Source organism: Balaenoptera ricei, chromosome 3 (assembly GCF_028023285.1).
Source record: "Balaenoptera ricei isolate mBalRic1 chromosome 3, mBalRic1.hap2, whole genome shotgun sequence".
Taxonomy (NCBI): domain Eukaryota; kingdom Metazoa; phylum Chordata; class Mammalia; order Artiodactyla; family Balaenopteridae; genus Balaenoptera; species Balaenoptera ricei.
In genome coordinates, this window is record NC_082641.1 from 135240938 (window position 1) to 135264635 (window position 23698).

General features: G+C 39.7%; 1 protein-coding gene across 7 annotated transcripts in view; it reads right to left on the reverse strand.

Moving 5' to 3' along the window:
* Window positions 1–23698, reverse strand: part of EBF1 (EBF transcription factor 1) — a 393446-nt gene that overhangs the window by 78108 nt on the left and 291640 nt on the right. For 4 of the 7 annotated variants that reach the window (XM_059917603.1, XM_059917601.1, XM_059917607.1 and 1 more), the window contains exons 9-10: window positions 19858–19988; window positions 1038–1164 (exon numbers count right to left, since the gene is read on the reverse strand). In XM_059917603.1, coding sequence (XP_059773586.1) covers window positions 1038–1164; window positions 19858–19988 — 258 coding nt within the window. Of the gene's footprint in view, window positions 1–1037; window positions 1165–19857; window positions 19992–23698 lie in introns of all 7 variants that reach the window. The other 3 variants (XM_059917602.1, XM_059917600.1, XM_059917605.1) reach the window with 1 other exon arrangement.

Below are 23698 nucleotides of genomic sequence, written 5' to 3' on the forward strand. Positions count from 1 at the left end.
ATAATTAGGATGTGTTAGCAGTTATCCCTTCATGCTCTGGAGTCTCCTTGTGTGAAAGCAACTTACACTCTGTACTTAAGCTGGCCTTCTGGTCCTTTATTGAATGAAGAAGGAAACATGGGGCCAGTTTCTGGAGACAGCTGCCCAGAGATGACTGCTACTTAGCAGAGGACCTAGAATGTTACCACTCCCAGTGTGGTCCTTGGACCAGGATCATCCGCTTCACCTTCGGAGCTTGTTAGAAATGCAGAGTCTCAGGTCCCACCCAGAGCTACTGAATCAGAATCTGGATTGCAAAAAAGATCCCTCGGTTAGGGATCTTTTTGGTTCCCTAAAGATTGTTTGGTTTGCACACAACAATCTGAGGATCTCTTCAAGTACACACTGGGCACTCAGACTGTGCCCTTGATATATTTGCATAGAGAACATGCCTGGTTCTCTCCATGTGATGGGAGGAAATTCATATTCACCCTATAACTCTAGCTTCTTACTGCAAGGCGGGTCCATGTGCCAAGGCTGTTTGGGGTGGCAGGGGGAAGTCGGTGTGGGTGGGGGGGAGAAAAATTCAGCTTACAGGGAAAGAAAGCACCAATCCAGAATGAAATACGAAAATCACCAATTGTCGTTAATACAAATGCCATGACCAAGCTAGAAGAACGTCGTACTGGGCATTAAAGCACATCCCTACTCCATAAAGCAAACGAACCGCCACACAGATGGTTTAACATCCAGAGAGACTCAGGATTGTCGAGCACTCCTTTCCTCTTCCCTTATTTCTCATGCTGCTGCTTTAGGTGTCCAACCCATGATTTCAACTAGATCCTGTCATTCAACACGGACACCCAGATGAATTCTTAAATAATAATAGTAGTAGTAGTAGTAGCACCTCATTTGGTCATACATAGGGTGAAATGGAGAAAGAAAGTGGATCTTAAGAGAAAACAGATTTTAGAATAACACACACACATGTATACAAGATAGCGTCAAAGACCCACAAGGCCAAGGCAGCTCTGTCCACCATCTGCAGTAGTTCTTACCTGTGTAAATGAATCTTCCCGGTGTCCCTTTGCAGAACTGTTTGGATTTGTAGGACAATGTGACCTCTACAACACCAGGGATGTGCCGAGGAGGAGTCTGCACCCGGATGGCATGAGGAGTAATCAACTAGGGGGGAGACGTTTGGGAAAAAAACATTGTCACTGCATTATGTAAAGGACTCATTTCATATGTTTCTTATCAGCTCTCAATAAACATAGCCTTCAAACACATAATTAACCTGTCAGTGTTTAAATACAATCGTGATGGAACCTGTATAAAAGACACTGACGACAATATTTACAAGTGCTCTGAGCACAGCCATAACAACTTTATCTGAGTTTTCCTACACGGCAGGCACTCTGCTTCCTGGTTTGAAAAGTGAACCTGGCCTAATGAAATGATTTATCTACTACAGGATATCCTTTGGAAAATCTCTGTTTGAAGCAGACACCCAAATCAGAGCTGAGCTCTGCCACTCCTCTCCAGAGCTGGTGGGCCTGGTGTTTGAAGTGAGCCCTCAAACATGTGCAAAACACAGAGGTAGGAAATCAGTGGGCCAAGGTGCTCTGATTAGCTGCAGAGCACATGTAGGAAATGCCCCTGAAGACCATTTGGTGCATTAACTACCAGAGGCACAATCAAAGAGCTTTAAAGGGGAAACCCAAGAATGTGCCTCCCTGAAATAGCTGAGGGATCTAGCAGAACTAAGGACTGTCCATAAAAGGGAAATGGAAAGTTGGGGAGGGGGCTGGAGTATGCTCAGTGGTCCATTATGCAATGCCACGTGCACAATGAGGAAGGTCATTTCTGAACCCTGTTGGCAGCCAGAGTGCACTGCAAAGCAGAATTTATTTTTTAATACTCGTATCTTTGTTTATATAACTAAAATGTTATTAACGGCCATAAAACTGGCATTATCTGCTTCTTTGAAAACCCCAGCCCTGGTGTTTGACTGGCTGACCTCTGATGGTGCTGGACTCTGCGTGCTCTCTCTGTGGTGTGTGCAACAGCCCATTCGTTACTCCTTTCAGATGCATTTAGATCAGTGCTGCGGTACTGAGTCAGTATGCAATGGGTGATCACTTGAGTTTATACTAACTCATGTTTGTGCTGTTCTTATAACTTAGAAAGGGCTTTTGTTTCAATATGCAAATTCAAATGTTTTGCCCAGAGAATCACAGGTGACACCATGAGAATCCAGGTGACACCCACAAATGCCAGCCCCTGCGTCCTGCCTGGGTAAACTGTCCTAGCACAAAGTCCTGGCAGAAAGAATATAAGAAAGTTGCTATTGCTAAAATCCGCAAGTAATTTCTTTCATATGCTCTTTCTTGAAACATAAAGGTCATCTGCATAAAAATCATTTTAACTTAGTAGTTAGAAATGCCTATCCTCTTCCATAGAATGTGTGGACCCTTAGTTTATTTGCGGGAAATACATAGAAGATACTTCAGTACTATCGTGCTTATGTGGAACCCCTGGAGACTGAGCTCTCCATGGCTAAGTTTTTCAGACGGCTAAGGGTTTATCCATAAAAGCACAAAAAATATTTAAGATTTTGACCTTCTCATACCGAAATTCTTCCAAAATGCATTATATGTTTTCTAAAGTTAGCAAAGTATATATAATTTAATTTAGCCTTGATAAATCAAGATTTTCGTTTGGAACACCCCTTCTTATATCTTGTATCAAAGCTCTATTTATCTTAGATCTATATATCTTCTATAATACAGAAAAGCCCTAAGTGACCACTGAGGTATGAGGGGCTATTTTCCCCTGCACTAAATGGCCCTGGATACCTATGAGTTTTAAATTATTTCTATTTTATTCATTTTTTTTTGTCTTTTTTCCTCCTGGTGTCCTTTGAACCTTCTATACTGCTCTTCTAATCTTTAAGCATCGAAATCAGGAAATCAAGTTTACTATTGTATAGAGAATAGGAGAAGAAAAGAGGCTCTGGAGAGCAGTAAAAGATGATCTTCCAAAATCAAGTGCATGTTTAATCTCAACTGATCAGACAGTGTTTTTGCAATGTTGGGATTAACACCTGCTGAGTACCTAGGTTATCTACTACATTGCCGAGGATTTTACTTGCAAACACTAATTTGGTCAGATGTGTTTTACTTGCAAACACTAACTTTCGTCACTAATTTGGTCAAAATCGTAAGTATTTTTATCCCTTTTTTTCAGATGTGAAAACAGAATCATAAATTGTTAAACTGCTTGCACAAATCACCCTCGTTAGAGCAAATAAGAGCAAAAAAGTGACCCCAATGCAGTTCAAAAAATGACAGGAACAAATTCTTCCTATCTAACCATAAAAAAGAAATTGTTTATATTCATACCTTTAAACTTTTTAAAGGTAGTATCAAACTCAAAATTTTCAGATCCAAAGACTGTGTGTGTGTGTTAATCTACATGCTATATCCATTTTTCTTTTACTGCCTGGTCCTTGGCTATGTTTTTGATGGTGGAATTTGCCATATAGTTATATTCCAAATAAGTGGTATGCTTCTATCTTAAGAGTTACTTGGACTGTAGAGTAACATTAATTCACGATATTTTGGAGAACTTTCAGCCAGTTACAAAACACTTCACCTGCCCTCCTTTTTCTCAGGGGAAATACATTTTAAAAGATGGAAAGATATCAGCAGACAATTGAGACATCTTTTTAAGCATAAGAACTTATTACCTATGAGTTGCTACACTAAGAAACAAAATTCATGGGCCTTACAAATTGATTAGATATGACTGCAAAGAAACTACTAAGAGAGTGGGGTGTTGGCATAAAGTACTAGGCTCAGGAAATTGAAACAAATTTTCATTTACAATTTTATTTTCAGTTTTAATCAATCACTCTAACTAAAGCAGAGATTCATTCTTGAAATAACTATCCTTCACAAATGAGGTAGAATATGAATCATCATTAGAGAGTGAATTTGTTGATGTTTTCCTTGCTGTGGATGTTAGTCTGGGAACAGGCTCTAGCACTGACACGTGATACTGATGGCTTACAGAAGGAAAAACTTGTATCTAACTTCTGTCAGTTGAAAGCAGAGGCTTAATTACTAATCACTCAAAGAATTACAGTATTTATTACGGGAAGGAATGCTAGTAATCATTTAAAACTATCACTCTCATTTCATTAGTGAAGGACACAAAAGTCCAGAAAAGTCTAGTGGCTGCAAAAATTGACCCAACATCTTAGGGAAAAGACAGGGTCTAGATTTGGAAGTCTAGAACTCAAGACCCACCTCCAAACCCCTCCCCCCATCTCAGGATAAATTTCCCACATTGTTCCAACCTGGCTGAACTAAGGCAGCCCCTCTAAGTTACAGAAGGAGGAAGGGCTCTAGTAAGTCTAAATTTTCTGGACTTCCATCATTGGAATACCACTTTCTTAGTTTTGCCATATCTATAAACCACTTGTACAATTATGTACTTAAAAATTTTTAGTTGGTTACCTTTTTGTTTAAAGTAACTTATTTTAAAAGGAAGCTATATTATTATCGCAACTGGTATCCCCTGCCAGAATAAGAAGGAACTGTGGGTGGTAATCTTAAAGTTAATATGATGTTAGATCCTAGCTAGATAATGTTGACAACCTGCGTGGGTTTATTGAAAAGGGAGTTGAGCTAGTGCTGGACGTTACAGACTTGTTTGCCCCAAATGAGACTTTGTCCCTTAACATAAATCAGAAGGATTAAAAGAGAAATAAAAGGAAAATCACTTTCTCAGGATATGATTCAGTTCTACTTAATGTCTGTGTCGAATCCAAAATGGTCTCCTGTACAACCAGGGGGCACGTACCCCACACTTTGGGAAATTCTATTCTAAGTGATTAGAGAACAGATTCACTCTTTTGACTTAACTTCCTTAAATCACAAACCAAACGAGCTAAAAATAAATATTCTTCTGAAACCCTGTAGCATCTGACACTACTTTCTTCCTTTTTGGAAGTCTACACTTTCTTCACTTCTGTGACACTAATTATGAGACCTAAGACTTGCAGAGCATCTGATGGTTTATCAAAGCGCTTTCATATTCACTCTTTTAAAACCCATCCTTATGGGATATATATTCCAGATGAGAAAAGTTGAGGGTCAAGCAAGTTAACTAACATTATTTGAAACAGTAGAAGAAAACCCATCTCTTAGGCCTGTAAATAAGTGTTTTCCAGGGCTCCTCTCTTATTCATTGGCTCCTGTTCTCTTCATGTGCCAACTATTTCTTTCTGCCAACTTGTTAACTGTAGAAATTTCACAAGTCTTGTTCTAGATCTTTTTCTTTTTCACTCGCCTGACATTTCTTGAATTCACTCATTGGCTCAACCACCTCACCTAAACTGACTTCCAAATCTACACCTGTAGCTTTGATCTCTTTGGCCAAGCACCACATTTTTATGAACAACAGAGTAACAGAATCTCCCTGAACATGTCTTATTGCCACCTCAATCTCAACAGGGCCCAAGATAAATTTATCATCTTCCTACCTATAAATGTATTTCTTGCTCCTGTGTTCCCTCTCTCAGTTAAGGGAACACTCTCCTTTGAATCACCCAAAATAGAAAACTTAGGATCATCTTACTTTTTTTCTCCCTTCAACTTTTCTTTTAGTCATGTTGATTTTACCCTCCACTGAATTCCACTGGCCCCTTGCCTGCCTTCTTTATGCTGTTCAGGTTGTCACCATTTCTTACTCAGATGACTGCAATATTATAACTGCCTTCTAAATGGTCTCTCTCTACTTCTACCTTCTCCACCAGAATTATCTTCTTCAAATCAACCTCACCATGTCATGCCCCGACTCAAAACCTCACCTGCCCCCTTTGTGTATGGTATATAGTCCAGACTCCTTGGCATGGTAGGCAGGTGCTCTAAGGCCTGACAGCTGATCACCCTTGCTATTCACCCTCCCCACTCTGCCCTTCCACACTCTGAAGGCCATGTGGATACATGAAAACACCATGGCCTTGCCTAACATCTTTTCTTTGTTCATGCCATTTCTTGCCTAAACTTTCCCCTACTGATATTCTTCTTGTTCTTTAAGACCCTCACCAGATGCTCTCTCCTCCAATAAGTTTTACCTGATCCACAGTTACCCGCACCTTTGTAAGAATTTATATAATTATGGAATGTATACTACAGAACTTAGCATCCTATTTTACTTTGTGCCATAAAGATTTTCTTACACATCTTTTTCCCATTAGATGGTCCCTAAGATCAGCTACAGGGTCTAATTCATATCTGTATCCTCTAAAGTATTTAACTGAATGCCTTACATACAGGATATTTCCAAAATATTTCTGAAATAAATACTTGTGTAAATTAGACCAGAATTCCACTAGATGTTTGATTGCATTAAGCAAGCAATCCCTATCCATAAGAACCCACTATTCTTAACCTGATAATATTTAACCCTCATTCCCTAAGTTGCTCTTAAAATTAATTATCCAACTGGCCCAGCACTCAGGTCCCTGCATGAGACTACTGCTCAGATATCATCTAAGTGGTAAAAAAGAAGATGTCTAAAGGTCTGGGACTCATTCCAGTGAGAAGGGATAAGGCGAAACAAAGAAAAAAATGGTTAAGCAGTACTAAAAAGTGGGCCACAAAGGATCAATGCTCCAACAGCAGTGTTTATTTCTAGACTGATGACATTAGATGCGATACATCTCTGTCTCTCCTGATTCTTCCTCGTGTTTGTGTGTGTGTGTGTGTGTGTGTGTGTGTGTGTACTTCTGTGTTTATTTGTGTGTGTGTGAGAGAGTATGCATGTGCTTGCACAGGAAATAATAATCATATAAATAATTCTGGAATAAATAAATTCATACATTTACAGGTATTACTTTTATTATGAGAAAAATATTACCAAAATCAAAAGTAGAATACTATCAGTTTTGTGCAATATGTATTGCATGTGATTATATAAGAATTAGATATATATTTGCATGGAAGAAAGACCAAAAGGAAAATCATCAAAGTGTCAAGAGAAGTTACCACTAGATGGTAAAGTTACGGGTAATTATATTTTCCTCTGCTTACCTCCCTGAATTTTCAGGCTTCTCAACAATCAGAATGCATTAATATTATAATCAGAAGCAATCATTTTTAAGTGTGGTATCACAATGAAAGAAACACACATGGTCTCTGCAAGGCCCCAGAAGAGGCTGCCAGCACACTGAGGACCTGCCGGCGACAGCAATTTCGCTCCCTCCGAGCTGCCTGTGTGAACATTTTCTCTTCTCCAGACTCAGAGCACAAGAGCAGAAGAGTCCCGAGTGGTCGGCCAGGCGAGGCACGCTTGCTGTGGCCTCTGGGTACAAAGTGAAGCTGCTGTGACCGTGAGAGACAGGATGCAGACATGGGGGGCGGTGGGTGAGGCCTGTCCTTGACAGAGTGGGAAACAGGAAAGAGGAACGACTCCCTCTGTGGGTGCAGAGAGAAACATGAAAGATGCATAGGGTTGGAAGCAAAACCCCAAAGAGGCAGTCTGCAAAGCCTGGGAGTCCAGAAGAGGGGCACGGGAGAGAATAATTCTCCAAGCGGTTTTTATAAAAGTCTCTAGCAGGATCAAAAGTGTGACCCACGTGGTGGGTGAATGCGAGTACCTAGTATTTTAAAATATTAATGGAGACATGTTGGAGAATTCTGGGGGAAAACGACAAGTCTTGGGAATCACCTTCTTCTCTGAGCGCCAGTAGCACTTACTATCTGTATCCCTGTAGCTCACACTAAATGGATGGTGGTGATGACCTTGATGGTGACTTCAGCAGCAGTGACTTTTCATTGTCTTCTTACTATGTGCCACGTACTGTGAGAAACTCCTTCAGTGATTTCTGTCCTATAGTATTAGGGACAGGCAAGGGTAGTAGCTGGTTCACAGATGTGAAAAATGAATTTCAGGAAAGTTAAGAAAAATGACCAGGGAACCGATAAGAAGAATCAAGTCTGCCTGACTGATGACCACCATTATACAACCACAGCTGTCCCTCCCTACTACTGTTTACTGTTTTTCCATAATTCCTGGCACTTGTACTTTTCATCCTACCTCCACTGTTAACAGGGTGGAATGGGTCCTCAGCCTCTCCTGCATTCAAAAATGTTCTGGGAACACAGCAGGTCCTCAAAATAACCTTTCTCATTGGTGAGAGGCTGGCTGAGAATTATGTCCCAGCAAAACAAAAAAGCAATTCCAAGATAAGCCTTTACGCACGTTTTCCAACCAATGGAACTATATGAAATAAATGCAATTTGAAGTTCCATGCCACAAAGCCAAAAAAATAACTGGGATTACTAGAAAGCGCACCAGTGATTTTTCATTACCACCCTTAGGACTTAATATTTTAGCCTTAATCACTTTCAACACTAAAAAGTAAAAACAAAACAAAAAACTCCAAAACAAGCAAAGACTTAAAGAGAAGGGGTAAAAGGAAGGAAAAGTTAAAGTTTCTTCTGTGGAAAAAAAATTAACAGCTATGACTAGAAAAAAGGCTAAAGTGGGCACTGGTACAGTGGTTTTTAGGTATTACCCCTCCAAGAGTCTGGGTTCTAAGGTACACTGGTCCATTCACACAGTGTCACCCTCTGTGCCTCACTTTACCATCTTATCCTGCACCAGCTCCTGCTCTGTGGGAGTACAGACAATAATGTTAAATATGCTTTGTGTTTGGGTAGAGCTTCTCTAGGGACCCTAAAGCACTTTCCAGATTAATTTTTAAATTTATGTATTAATAATTCTCACAGCATTCTCCCTCCTCCTCAATTAGGATAATAATATCCATCTCTTTTGAGATAGGCAGGGGGTGCTGAGTGATGGACATAAAACAGACACTTAAATAAGGAAACTATAACATAAAAGCATAATTAAAGCTTCAAAACCAAATCGACTAAGGAGCTTTAAAGAGACACCACAGTGATGGTGACCACACAAGAAAACTTATTTTCCTTCCACGCCGGGGCATTCATCTTTCTGTAGTTAAACATGGTGTTTAAAAAATGTTATTTTCTGGAGTTCTTAAAGAAAGCTGAAATATGATCAGTGTATATTCTTGGGGACTGTGCTGGCTCTACCTACATATTTTGTCTCTATTCCCCCGAAGTGGATACAACATAAGTCAGGGGATGCCAGCTCTTCTCTCTCAGTGTATTCTGGTTTGTTCCCTAATCAGGGTTCTCTGGGTTTCGTAACCCAGATTTTTTTCATTCCCAAGAATTGCCTGTCTCAAAGGCAGTATATGATTTCTCAGGGAACGTGAGAGAAAGCGCGTGGAAGCATTTACTGTTTCACAAACATTCTGGTTTCCTTTTGTCCTTTCAAGAAAATAACAAAACCAATGTTTAGCAAAATATGTTGGGTCACATGAATTCCCAAAGATAAACTTTATGTATGAATGTCAGAGGAGACTTTTGAAACCAAAGTCCCAGGAATTGAGTTAAAAGGGGATTTAAAATCTACATTTTAACAGTCAGGAGTATCTCCTAACACTGTCTGAAATATCTCTCACATAGGTATTGACATAGACACAGATACATAGAAGAGAGATATAGATCTATTTTCCTATTGATTGCCTGCATCCCCCAACTAGAATATAAGCCCCATGAGGATATGAACTTGGTCTTTCTTGTTTTCACTACTCTGTTTCCAGTTTTAAGAGTGCCTGGGAACTAGCAGACATTCAATAAATACTTATTGAACATTGAATGAGTAAATACCGTGACATCATTAACCACCACTAATAATTAGGATAAAGATTCAATAACGTCCCTTATGAATCTACCAAAAAGATATCATCAGTACCACCCCATTCAAAAAATCTTTTTACTAAAGAAAAAAAATTATTTTAACTTTGCCCCCACAGACTTCCTGGTAGCCTCATTAAACATTCACCAAAATATACTACCCAATTCTTCTGACCGAGAAACTAGCCAGGTCCCTAAATCAATGCAGTTAATTGTACAAAACAAAACAGCAATAAGATCATCTTTCCAAATAACAGATCAGGGAGAAAAAGGCTAAAATAAATACATTATGCTTCAACTACCTTTGGTTTTGTGGGTTGATTGATTTATTTATTTTTCGGTAATTTATTTTTTAAATAAACTTTCTCCACCTCTCTTCCCAGGATGTAAATCTTGTGCCAATTGGGCACCATTAAAGACTGGATCCCATCCTGACCATCTGGGAGCTGGAAAAGCACTGGTGAGTTCCTGAGGTCCAGAGTATTCCAGACGGAGAGGACTGGACACCAGTAACGCCAGCCCCTGTGGTTTGAAACTGCACAATGGGCTCTTTCTCGAGGCTTGTTTTTCTACATTCAGTCAAGAAGGAATATCATTCCCTAGTTGGGCCTGGCTTAGGGTCCTGGGTTGCTGCTTTGTTTGTTTGAAAATTAAAATATAAAAGAAAAAGGAAGGCCAGATACATTTTTGGAAGGGGCCGCATGTCATCAAAGCCGGTGGTTTGCAGGGCAGAATCTTTGCCTGCAAAGATTAGGAATTAGGAAGAAAAACGTAAGAATCAAAAGGTAGACTAGCTGGGAATGAATTCACCTTTCACCAAAAAGTCTTTTAGGTTCTTTCGGAGCTCTAAGAAAAGGATATCAAAGCTGTAAGATGCTAAACAGTGACTCATTCTCACATTCTTCAGTGGTATAGTTCCTATTTGCATCCTATCTACAGTGATCCTTGCGCATATACTCAGTAACTCCTGATTTAACACATCCCTCCAGGAAGTGAGTTCTGCCGAAAACTGAAGCCAACCCCCTTTAAATACCCTGCCACCACAACTGCTTTCACTGAATTCTTTCGAGGATGCATTACACACATCATGCTGTTTCAGACAGAAGATATTGAATATAATTGCCATCTCTTTCTTGACTACTCAGGGCCACTGTCATTATGAACAGCCATTAACATGCTGCGCAGTAATATAGTTCTTCATCTGCTTTTTAGGTTTTCCTTTCCTTCCCTTGACATTAAGCTGTCACTTCTGCTGTCACTGAGCCTGCTTCTAACAACCCGCCTCTAGTTTGCTCCTTCTAATTTGCTATGACCTGGGAAAACAGATAACATAGTTGGTTTAAAATTACTGTTCTGGTTACCTCAAAGTCTGTTATTTTATATATTTACTTTTTTTTTTTTTTTTTTTTTGGCTCACTTCTGGTTTCATGTTGAATTTTGGAGAGTTGCGGTGACTAGGACACTCTTCTCTGGATAAATGAGCTTTCACTACCTTCTTTTTAGATGGTTAAAAAAAAAAGATGGCTCTGGAGTCAGAAAGATTTTGGTTCAAGCCCAAGTTTTGCAAACTACCAGCTGTGGGACTTTTGGAAAGTCACTCAACCTCTCTGGCCTTCAATTTCATTGTCTGGGAAGGGGGAAGGGCTAGTTATCTAGTGTTATTAAAGGATTTATTGAATTAACGCCTATAATGAGTTTAGGAGAAGGCCTCACTGGTATCAATCACTTAAAAAGTGTTAGTTTTATTACTACTTAATCCTCACCATAACCAACAGATTTACACTAAGGTATTTATGTGCATCCTTACTGCACAATAAATATATCTAAATATAAACTACCTAATTTTACATGCATTAACAAAAACTAAACTGCAGTCTATCTGGTACTGACACTATGAAGCAGCACTGAATATAACAGTTGCTAAAAAGTAGCATTTGTTTGATTGAATGAATGAATGAAAGGAGAAGCAGTGTCATTCAACACTATTTTGTATAAATTAATGCCCCTGAAGTGTAAGGCTCTGTGCTAGACTCTGTAGACTAAGCTGAATTCAGCATGGATCCTGCCTTCAAGGGAGAGGGCAGCCCCTTATGTCACAATAATCAAAGATAGAAAGTGATAAGAACATAAGATGGTACAGATAAGGCCATTAGGAATTTAGAAAGAGAAAATATTCAATATCTAGAGCTGTGAGGGAAGATTTCACAGACAAAAATGATTTTTTTCCAGATCGTAAAGGGCGGAAGGATGTGGGCACAGAAAGGATGGAAAAGCATTGTGGAAGGAGGAATGGCATAAACAAGACAAGAGCGCAGAGGTGAAAAAATCACTGCAGGCATAAAGAGCCGCATCTTTATCCAATCACTCATTGTGACTGGAGCAGAAGTTAAGATGAATGGTGGGTAAGGATGTTGAAAAGAACGGTCAGAGGCTTACGGGGCTGTGCTTGAATCCCAAACTACGGAGTTACGGCTTTAGGAAAGAGGAAGCCAGTAAGGTTGCATAAGGAGAAAGGCTTTAGGTCAGATCATCAGGGAGCCATTCCAGCAATCAGCATTGAGCACATGGATGAAATGAGCACAACACTATATAAATATTGACTTTCTTCATTAAAGTCACATGACTGCAGCCAGCTGTGAATTCTGTCTGTGATTCATGTTAAAATTAGAAACACATCACACTTCTGTGGTTTATCCGTTTTCAAGTTATAGGCACATATGTGTACCTCCCAAATGCACTGTAAATAAATAGCTGAAAATGTCAACCTAAAGGCGCTTTTAACTAACCCATAATTATCAACATAGAGGATAGACTTAAAGTGCCTTAGTCATTAAAAATAACAATATAGACTAGAGGATTTTAAAGCATAAGGTGAGCATGGTTGTAACTATGTAACTATATTAAAAAGCCCATTAGACTATTTTTAATCTGTTTTTTAAATACGCTGGCTCATTTAGAAATCATTCCCTGTGAAATAACTTGGACTTGAAAGGTATTCTTCAAAGTCATATTCAAAGTTTGATGCAAGTGATTCAGACTACTCCTTTAATTCTTTACAAATGAAGCTTAAAATTTTGCATTAAGCGTCTTCCTCCTAATAGATGATCAATAAGTACAGGTTGAATAAAGACTTGGCAACTTATGTATTTAGGAAAAAGTAGGCAATTAGGAATTATTTAAAACCCGTGCATTTAATAAACTTTGAATTAAACTTATACCTGTAAGCTTCAATATAGGTAAAGTGGATGACACAGCTATTTACATTGTACCCTATTTATATTAACAATTCTTGAAAGAGAAGATATTTGACACAATGTCTTTCTCCACCTTTCTTAATTTTTTTTGATTTTAGTGGAATTGTATCTCATATAAATGTGTTATACATAATAGTCGTTAGAGTTGTGATGCTATTATGTATAAAACTTGGAAGGGTTTGGTAAATATAAGGAAGTATGTTAAAAAACTAGGGAAATGTCACGAGAAATCCTGGTACAAGAGAAAGCTGAATGGGGAGTGAGGTTGGTGTCTGGAGAGCTGGGCTAAAATCCCAGCACTAACTAGCTAAGGCATTCTCAGGACAAGTCACTGCACCGGCGGGCGCTGGAACCTCTTTCTCCTCACTTTCGAAATAAAACAGCTGCAGTTGATGACTGGAAATGCTCCTCAAAGCCCTCAAAATTTTGTGACTCTACATGTGGTTCAGTAAAAATCAAGGCCGGATATAAGGCCTGGGAAACTCACAGTGGGAGCATGTATGAGTTGTAGTCATTCATTTTTTGATGTCACAGAGAAGCAAATACTATTTTTTTTTTTTTAATTTACAGTCCTTCCTCTGAGCTATGTGCACAAATGAGAATAGAAAGTAGATATGGAAAGGAAGAAGGGAAGAAATCAATAACTGCATTCCAAACCTTATTTTCCTACTTCTGGATTCAAGCAGCAAAATTGCTTCTCAGCCCCACAAACTGCCATTTTCCTGACTATGGTCACCCATAGGTTTCCCAAACAGTGGCTTCTTTTGCCTCCTGCCTGTCTCTGGGAATGCAGTTGAAGAAAACATTCATCTGGATGAAAAAGACAGTGTATGGCCCCTGAATGAGGCTCACTGGTTCATACAGTAATGTAACTCTGGCTTCTCCCATTTGAGCTAAGTGGTCCTGGCAATCTTTAAATATAGCTGTCCTACAAAATCACATGGTATCTAATGTCAAGTGTGCACGAACTAAAACCAGATGCAAAATATGAGAGAAATTCTGTTCAGAGCCTTGCAGTATTAGACAATAATGGCTCCAAACATTGCTGGTCTAATCTGAATAATACTCTGCAAATATTTCAGATTTTCCTACATCTACCCCAGCCCAATCACTTCATAATTGGGTTTCATGACTTTACTTCATTAACATGAAATGTAAATATACTTCAGCCATTATCAGTATGTCTTCCTGTAAAGTGATCCCTGAAAAAAAAGGTTCTGTGGTCACAAAGTTTGGGACATGCTGCATACTATGTCTTAGATAGTCAAAGTGCATATAAGTACCTCGAAAGCTCTAGGACAGGACCAGTGGAATTTGTCTGACTCAACATTTCCCACATTTACTGGGAAAAACCTCCCACCCCCATCTGCCATGGGGTGCCTATTAAAATCCCAAAGAACTGGTATATTCCATAGAACTATCTGGAAGATGCATTAGAGCAACATTGTGGTATAAGTCTCAGGTGTAGATCAGATACCAGAATCTGAAGTGTAGAGAGTGAAAATATGGACTGAAGAGATATCAATAGGGAGATCCAGTTTGGGGGCTAATTAAATCATTTTGATGAAGTTCAAAATAAACATGATATTGTATACTGCAAGTGTGTTCTAAAAGTGAAGAACAATAGTGGAAGAAGTTACTTCCCACCCATCCTCACTCCCACACTTCTTACTGTTGGGGGATTTTCAAGGGAGTGAATTCTAGATAAAAGGAATGACTAGAATTGTAGCTGGTTTCCAAGAGGATTTGGTCTAAGACCCTCATTTTCAGATGTTGAGATGGAGGTCCAGTGACCAACAATGACGAAAATGTAGGTGCTCTGACTGGACAATGGAAGGACCATAATTACTCTCTGGCTCCTAGCCCACTGCTACCCCGTGAAATCTAAATCCTTTCTTGGATGGTTGTCCTCCATTCCCGCCACCCTCTGCTCCCTGCCAATCCCACCACTGGACATTTTTTTACAGGCAGCTTAAACACCATAAGCTGTATAAATTCTCTCAGATATTTCAGTGACTAATTAAAAGGATTGTGAGAGCCTAAAATGTCCAGCACAGAGATCCACCTGGACGTAATAGAAACCTGATTGGTTATTCGAACAGTCTACCTCTGACTACACTACCCTCTCTGCCTTCTAGAACCTTGCCTGGAATTGTAAACCACAAATTTAACTCTAGATTGCATGAATATATTATGTAACTCTCTAATTTGCTACATGAGAACAAGCTATCTCTCTAAATAATATACCAGATCCCACAAAGCCTAACTTTAATCACGGATAGCACCTACCCCAGTGCTCGACACCAGCTGGTAAGCCAACCAGTACTCATTGTTTAGAAATTAGAGGAATTCAGAAGGAGATATTAAAATAACAATTAGCTCTACAAACCAGTAGCAGGAGCCCCTCGCCCCTCCAAATCACAGGTTGGTAGAAAAGCAAAAGCAATGAAGTACATGCGTATTCAAGAAAAACACTCAACCCACATTAAACATTAGCACACATCAACCCTGTTGGTTTCTCTGGGTTTATATATAAAACACTACAAAGATTTTTTTTTTTAAGTCTTCTGGTGTAAGACATGATAAGGAGTACAAGAGTATCAAGAAAATAATTTGCTTTGTAAAAAGAGAGGAGAAAGGGCAAGAAGCAATAAGGAAGAGTAACAAAGATGGCAAACCAAATTCACAGGAAAGGCCTGTGGCTCACCCCAAACTTGGGAGCTCACAGAAGGCAGCCCTGAATTAGGAGCAGGAGAGTGCCACCTTTCTTTTTCCCAACTGGGGGCAATCAGTGAGCTAAAATGAACTACTCACTTGCAAAAGATTGTGTTGGTAGGGGAAGGGCACAGATGAGGGTAAATTAAGCCAGCCCTATTTTCTCTGGCTCTTTTTTAAACTTCTTTAGCTAAAAAAAGTCTGAAATAATAGCATCAGTTGCTAATCTAAAATGTTGCCTCCTTGTCCTGGCCCACCAGCCTGCTTCCTGCGTGCTTTGAGCTACAGAGTGAAGAAATTGAGAAGAGATAAAAGGCTACTTAAAATGAAAAGTACTAGATCTCAGAGGTGGCATAACCTCAAGAGAAAATGTGGCCAGAGACAAATAATTTGGATAGACTGGGGTCCTACTCTAGAGAAGAGGCCCAGACAGGTTAACTGTCTTAAATATACAAGTAACTTAGTCATTCATATAGAAAAAGAAGAGGCTGTCTTCTGCCTCTAACACAAAGCGTATACCCTTTATAAGGGTAAATTCTTCCTAAAAGCCAACGGCTCCACCCACAAATTTACACAGCTAGAAAATGAAGGGACCGCTCTTCTGATTCTCTACATGACAAGTCTAGCTTACTTTGGGAGGTGATAGTAACTGTTAAGATACCATCAAGTAAAAGACATCAGTGGCAATTCCACCCTGGTCTGATATGGTAAAACCCTAGGGTAAAAATTTTGGCATAGGCTAAATCGTGGACGGTTAAAAAGGTGAGCCCTGGATTTGGACTGTCTGGGTTCACATCGCATCTCCACCAGTTGATAACTGAACAGCTTATTTAACTTCCCCAAGCTCAGTTTCCCGCTTAGTAAAATGAGAACAGCATGCTATACATGCTACACATGCGAGCTGTCACCAGGTTCACATGAGAGCCATGGCAAACACTTAGCATAGTACCTGGCAGGAACTAAGTGCTCAATGAATGTTAGCTAATATTAGTCATACTCTACTTTCACAGATATCTTCTCTTAATATTCACAGTTACCAAGTTCTGATTCTATCCAGTGGAAGCCTGGAGAAATGGCCCCCAATTGCTTTGGGCCCTACCAAAATAAAAGACACTAAATTTAATTTTGACTAAAAACAACAGTCATAGTTACTACTACTGTTGCTATTACTACTCCTACTACTGTACCACCTGGATTACTGTGCACGTCTTCTTTTCCTCTCTTCTTCCTGTCCTTCCTCACTCTCAAGATTCTACCTATTTGCTCTCTCATTAACTTGGGCTTGTATTTCCTTCGTAAAAACAGACATTGTGGTTCAAATCCCATCTCTAGCCCTATCTGTCGGTGTGATGGTGGGTCTCTGACCCTCTCTGACACTTGGTTTACTTATATGTATCTAATATGGGGCTATAATGAGAATCAAATAAAATAATACTCGTAAAGTGCCTACGCATGAAAACCCTTAGTAAATGTGAGCTACTTCTCAATTTCTCATCAGTATGCAATGGATTTGGGGATTTGGAGCAGTACCAGATTCTCTCCCTGCACTTAAAAAGAGAGAACATCATATCTGTCAAATAGCCTGGATGAAAATCTAAATTTATAAATAGTTTAGAATATTTACAAAAAGTTCACCTCTGCAAGACTCATTTTCCCAAATGTCAGGACCATCATGATGATAACAGGCCAAATTAAAGTCCTCCATCCAGACGCCCAACTGCTAATGCTGCAGGGGGTTTATTTATTTTAAAAGAATATCAGCTAAAACATTTTGGGAAACTACATAGTGGGCTTTCACCAGGAAAGAGTCATAGCTGATTTATGATATATCCACGAAGGAGAGCAGTTTGGGAGGAGGAGGTGGGCAAAGAAGAGCATGCGCCCTCCAACCCTCACCTCCCAGCTGGACCCCCCAGATCCATCACGAGGGGGCTTCTGGTACACTCAAGGCAGGGGTAGTGGAGGGACACATGAGGGAGGAGGACAAAGGTATCACCTCAGTGGATTTTCCTTTTCATGACTTGCGTTGATTTTTTTATATGGAAACAGATCCCTTAAAGCAATTTAGATAAATCTAAGGTAGAATTTAACTGCCCTTATGTGTTCCCCAAAAAGGGCAAGAAAGTGGGGGAACTGAGAGGAAACTGGGGGACCTTGACAAGGTGGAGGGAAAAATTAACAATTTCCTGATATGCTGAAGTCCTTTATTCCACATCCAACGTGGTGCACCTGGCCTAAGACAGGCACGAGGTTGTAAAGGGAGTGTCACACTAACCCCACTTATTCTCAGGGGTCAAGAATATGGCTGACTCTGAGCCCCACTTCTCAGGCCTCACTGTGACTGCTATGACCTGGATAAAAAGTTCATATTCTATTTATTCTTCCCCTCTTCTCAAGGTCCAGGACAAGCAAAAGAATGAGGGGTAGGAAGGGATGAAGACACAGCCCATGGGACCTGGGAATGGCTATCCTCGTGAGCACTGCTGTCTCCAGCAGCGAGGAAGAAACATATGCCATGTACGTGATGCTTCTAATGTTACAACCCAGTGTTTCCAACAAAGAATGGGGTGCAGTCAGCCAGGGGAATTCAGTCCACCTCCAGACCTGGGCTGTTCTAACTTGGACAACAATGAGTTTGGTGGACTGAGAAGTCCATTTCTGATTCAGCTTTAAGGGAGCTTTGATTCTCTGGCCAAGAGCATGCCGCTTGTTGGATGCATGGGAAAGACAAAGGCAGTGGCAGAACGGGCTGGCAAGGGGCTTGCTGGAGTGGCTTACTGGCAGTGAGGTGTGCACATAGAAGGCTTAAAAGGAAGGGCAGCCTCTGCTTTGGAAAGATAAATGTACTCAACTGTCACAGTCTTAACTTTCTGCTTATCTCTGTGGCCCCTCCAAAGAGAAAACACAATCAAAACATCTGGATGGGCTAAACAGTGGTGTCACGGGAGGACAACCAGAAATGGAAATAGAAACTCTAGCTCCAGAGTTCTAGCTCCAATTCTGCTACTGACTCCTTTGTGTGGCCACATACCTATCACTCACACTCCATGGGCTCTGGGTGGCTGCTTTGGGGTGATGTAATTACATATGTCTAAGTCTCAGTATGCTTATCAAGAAAAGATACACGTTAAGAGTATTTACCTTGTGGTGTAGAGGGAAGATTAAGATGATCTATGTCAAGAGCTCAGCACAGTGTCCAGAATATAGTAAGTCTCAATAAAGTTTAGCCATTCTATGAGCACTGGTAAAGTGTGTGAGATAAGTGAGCTCAATGGTCTCTTGCAGCTCTAACCTTGTTTTTACTCTAAACTTTGGGGAGATGAAAGAAAAGGGGCTCTGGGTATGCTGGCTAAGAAATCGAGGCTCAGAATTTAGAAAGCAAAGGCAACTTTGCCATGGCTTCTAAGGAATGGTGATACTGATGTTTTGTAATTTGAGCTAATGTTGATTATTGCCAGACAAGTCAACTTGCAGGTTAAAATAATGATCACAGTGCTTGGAAAGTACTGCACAAATAGAGCATAGTCATTTTCATATGGTTAAAGTCCCACAGTGAGATGCCTGGGAGGTATAAACTCCTAGGGCTGGAAAGAGCCCTGGGTTCTTCTAGGTTCCCCCGGCAAACCGCTCACTCTCTGATGAAGAGTCATTGAATAAGTCAAGAACCACCTACACCTGGATTATTACTGTCACATGAATGGTGATCCTTGAAGATGGTCCTACAATAGACTCCATCTACAAATGTTCACAGATTACTACCTTGTTACAGCTTGAACAGGGCTTTGCCTATATATTTTGTGACTTTGCATCTCGTTTCCAATTCCCAATACATAATAGGACCTCCACACTGTGGCTAGCCCATGAGGACAAATGACAAAACAGAAGCTCTCCTGGTGCTGATGGGCCAGTGGATGGAAGTCATTCCAGTAGAAAGTGATGCCTCCTGGTAAACCCAACCCATCTTTCCCAGTTTCCAGAGTTCTGTAGACCGGAGCTGGCCCACCCAGACTGCCATCTCTAAATTCTACACACTCTCTTAGAAATGCAAGTGTAGACAGTCTCCTCAACTAGACCAAGCTATTAGATATTAATGTTCAGACAACACCTACCTCACTCCAGACCAGCATGGTACCGAATATGACCTGTAACCCATCAAAGAAATTGTCCCCTATGATGATCACAGTCGCACCTCCCGTCGTCCATCCTTCACTCGGGCTGATGGCTTTGATACAGGGAGTAGCTGCTTTTCAACACACATGAAAAAGAGAAGGAGTCGGCTGTTAGAACCAAACTTTAATGATGGGAGACTTGAGGAAAAGAAAAAAAAAAAAAAAATCTTTTATCTTTTCACGAACGGAAAGTCCCTCAAGATCTCAGCATTTCCTAGTCACATTAGGACCTGAAACCTCAGGGTGCAATTTCAGCTTTTAAAAGCATGCTTTTCATTGTTTCTATTAAGATACATATATGTTACCCAAATCTTTTTCAAACCTGAAATCTTATGCAATAAAATGTAGAAGCAAAATTTAATTTATGAAATGCTAAGGATTTTTTTTAAATGGGTGATGTTTTAAAATACACTGGAAACCTCATAGAATTGCTTCATAATTAAATACATCTCCTGAAAAGAAAGCTCATAGATTTTTTAGATAAACATTGCTGTTTGATGGGAAGGGAAGAAACAGAGGAGGCTGGAGCAGAACATCATTCTTTTTCCATGCCTTCTGTCTGTACCACTAACAGAGCAATATTCCTGAATAAAAGTCACTAAGTTTTTTTCAATAAATGTCATGGATCCCATTTTATAGATGCAAAGTATGCAGGTCACTCAGGGTGAATTATGTAACCAAATAGCTGAGTCAGGGCTGAACCACAGAAAGTCCCATGACCTTTGCTTTGTTGTCATTCCCAGGCATAAAACCCAAGAACTGGCTTTTTCAAAACTTCCTATCTCCTTTCTTTCCATTATAAATGGCCCTTGGAGATGGGAAATAATTTGCAAATACTGTGATTCCAAACAGACTAGAGGTGGTTTGCCTGATGAGCATGGCGTGCTTTCAACAGAATTACTAGGCAAAAATGAAATCTGTCAGAGAGTACTTTTGTACCACTGAGGATTTTTAACTCCACAATGCCATGCTGCTGTTTTCATGATCACTTTTATGAAAAGGAACAAAGCAAAATTCTAAAGCAAAGGAGATATTGTCTAAGGAGAGAAAATGAGACCCTCCTCTTTAATAAAATGTTTATTAAGTACCCCAGACTGACTTTCCAAGTACTGAAGCCAATGAGAGCACCAGTTAATTTTAACAGGAAGAAACTGGCAAAAAAATTGTTGGACTTTGTCAAATTTGGCAAAATGTCATGCTTTAACTTTTGCAAGAAGAAAAGAAAATATGAAGCCCAGCCCGCTGGAACCATTGCTCACGTGCCACCACACAAACAAGCAGAATGGGTTTGATTTTGAGTCAAATTTATCTTATAAAACTGCACAGAGAAATTTGGAAATATCCAAACTAAACATTTCATGTTGGCTGAACTCACAGCAATGCATTTACAACTAAAACCGGGCAGTTCAGATGTCTTTTCTCTCCCCCACTTTCTCCTAAAAACAAAATAATTAATCAAGGAAATGTAAATGATTCATGGCTTGAAAATTCTTGTTCAATTTTTGACACATATAAAGGTTGTGATCAATGTTCCACAGGCATAGGACATTTTTGTAAAATCTTCCTTTAAAAGTAACCACGTTTAAATGCATGATTGAGTACTCCTAAACTAATGATAGAATATGATACATGATTCCAAGCAATTTATAAGAGAAATAAACTACATTTAACAACTATATAAAATTCTTAAAATATAAGCAGTTTGGAAACATTCTAGTTAATGTCTCAAAATCTTAATTCTTAATTTCTAACTCAGTATAAGTACTTAGTTGCTAGAGTGGAGTAGAAAAGGTATTACTATATCCCCGGATACTTCTGAGAAGAATAGAATATTGGTTTAACTGAACTGGTCTTGAAAGAGTCCTGCCTGATGGCAAAGTGTGGAATCCAATGGTATCATTAAATGCTGACCCTGCGACTGCCCTCATAAACCACAAAATAATCTTGGTGTTTATTATCTGTATTAGCTTTGGGATTTCTTTTAATTTTTTAAATTTTATTTTTTAATCACACAAGCATGTTCCTTTAGTTAAGTATGGACTCCTCCAGGCTTTCTCATCGTTGCACAAAAGGAGACACAAGGGCGTGTTGGTTTATCTTTGACAGACTCTCCTATTGTAAAGAAGTTATAATAACATGGTCAAGAACTGCCAATTTTATACTTGACCCCAGCTCTCTTTTTTCCATTTGTTATTTGTAGGATATAGAAGGCATGTAAGTACATATATGTATAGATGTGTGTGTATGTGTTCAAACATTTCCTAAGGAAAGTGATAATGTTTTCAACCATCCAGAAAAAAAGGTACATGTCAACTAGTTAGAGGTAAATGAGCATCAGGTTTCAAGAGGAAAACTGGTGAGGAAACAACATACGATACCATCTTCTTAGCTTTGGGGGAGGAAAAAAAAGCCCTGGAGGAAGTACTAAAGGAAAAGAGTGGCATCCGTGGATCCATCCTACCTCTATGCTCAACACAATCCACTATCCCTGCTTAGGGACTAAGTGCCATTCTCAGAACAAGTCAGTCGGGCAGCCCTTTCTAAGTTGAGACCTCAAAGGGTTCCAAAGGTGCTCCTATACCTCTGTGTCATAGCAGTCTTGAGGGGAAGCTCTGTGGCACTCCCCCATTGCGAAGGTTGGAAAATATGTAAAGGAATCATGGGCTGACCCACTGAGAGAGAGGCGTGAGGAAGGGATGTTACTGGCATTTAGTACCTGGAAGTCAAGGATGCTAAGTTTTCATGCATGAGACAGTCCCGCAAATGAAGAACCCTATAATGTCAATAATGCAGGGTAGAAAACACTGTGACTAGCTAAATGAATCAGGCTCAAGAGCAGCTGTTAAGAACTCACAAATCCATACAGGCCAAGGCAAGAAACACAAATGAATACAGCAGCTCAGGGTCTCAGAATAAGCATGGGATGGATGGCTGCTGACACTGAATTGGGGAAGCTCCAGCCACTGGTGTCCCCACACAGACACAGCCCCAGTGTGATCTGGTCTTCTGATCTTTCTAAGGAAGCCAGGAACCCAGATTTTTACGTGAAATTTCCCAATCTTTAAATGCTGGCAGCTAATTCAATATTTTTTTTTAATGTGTAGGCTAAACAAAATGTTTATGGACTTAAATTTAACTCATCGGCTGCCATCTTACATTTTTACCCTAGTCACAAACAAATCTGCCAGACTAAAAGCAGCCCAGGAAGTACTTGCAAACGTGCCTAAAATAACAAGTACCCAAATGTTCACTGCAGTATTGACAGTGAACAGTTTAAGAGTCTAGGTGCCCCCAATAAGGGAGTGATTAAATAAATTATAGTACATCCATACCAGAGGATATGTGGAGTGTCATTAGAATGGACAAAAAAAATTTTCTATAAACTGACATGGAAAGATGTCAAAATATGTCAGTAAGTAAAACAAAAATCAATTTGTAGCCTGATGAATAGTGTGATTCTGTTAATTTTAAAAATGATATCTATTAGCCTATATGCATGAGCGTGTGTAGGTATGTGTGAACAGGTATGACAGACAAAAGTCTGGAAGGATGTACACGAACTGTCCCCAGTGGGTCCATATGCAAAAGGAAGGTGACCAGAGAAAGGAGACTATTAAATTCTACTCTATAGATAGCTGTATGGTTTGAATTTTTCCAGTGAGCACATACTAAGGTAATACATTTTAATTAAAAAAATAACAGCAGAGCGTTTAATTCTGTGCAAGATAAAGTTTATACGTTTTAGAGCAAATTGATACTAATTTTTTTTTTTTTAAGCTCA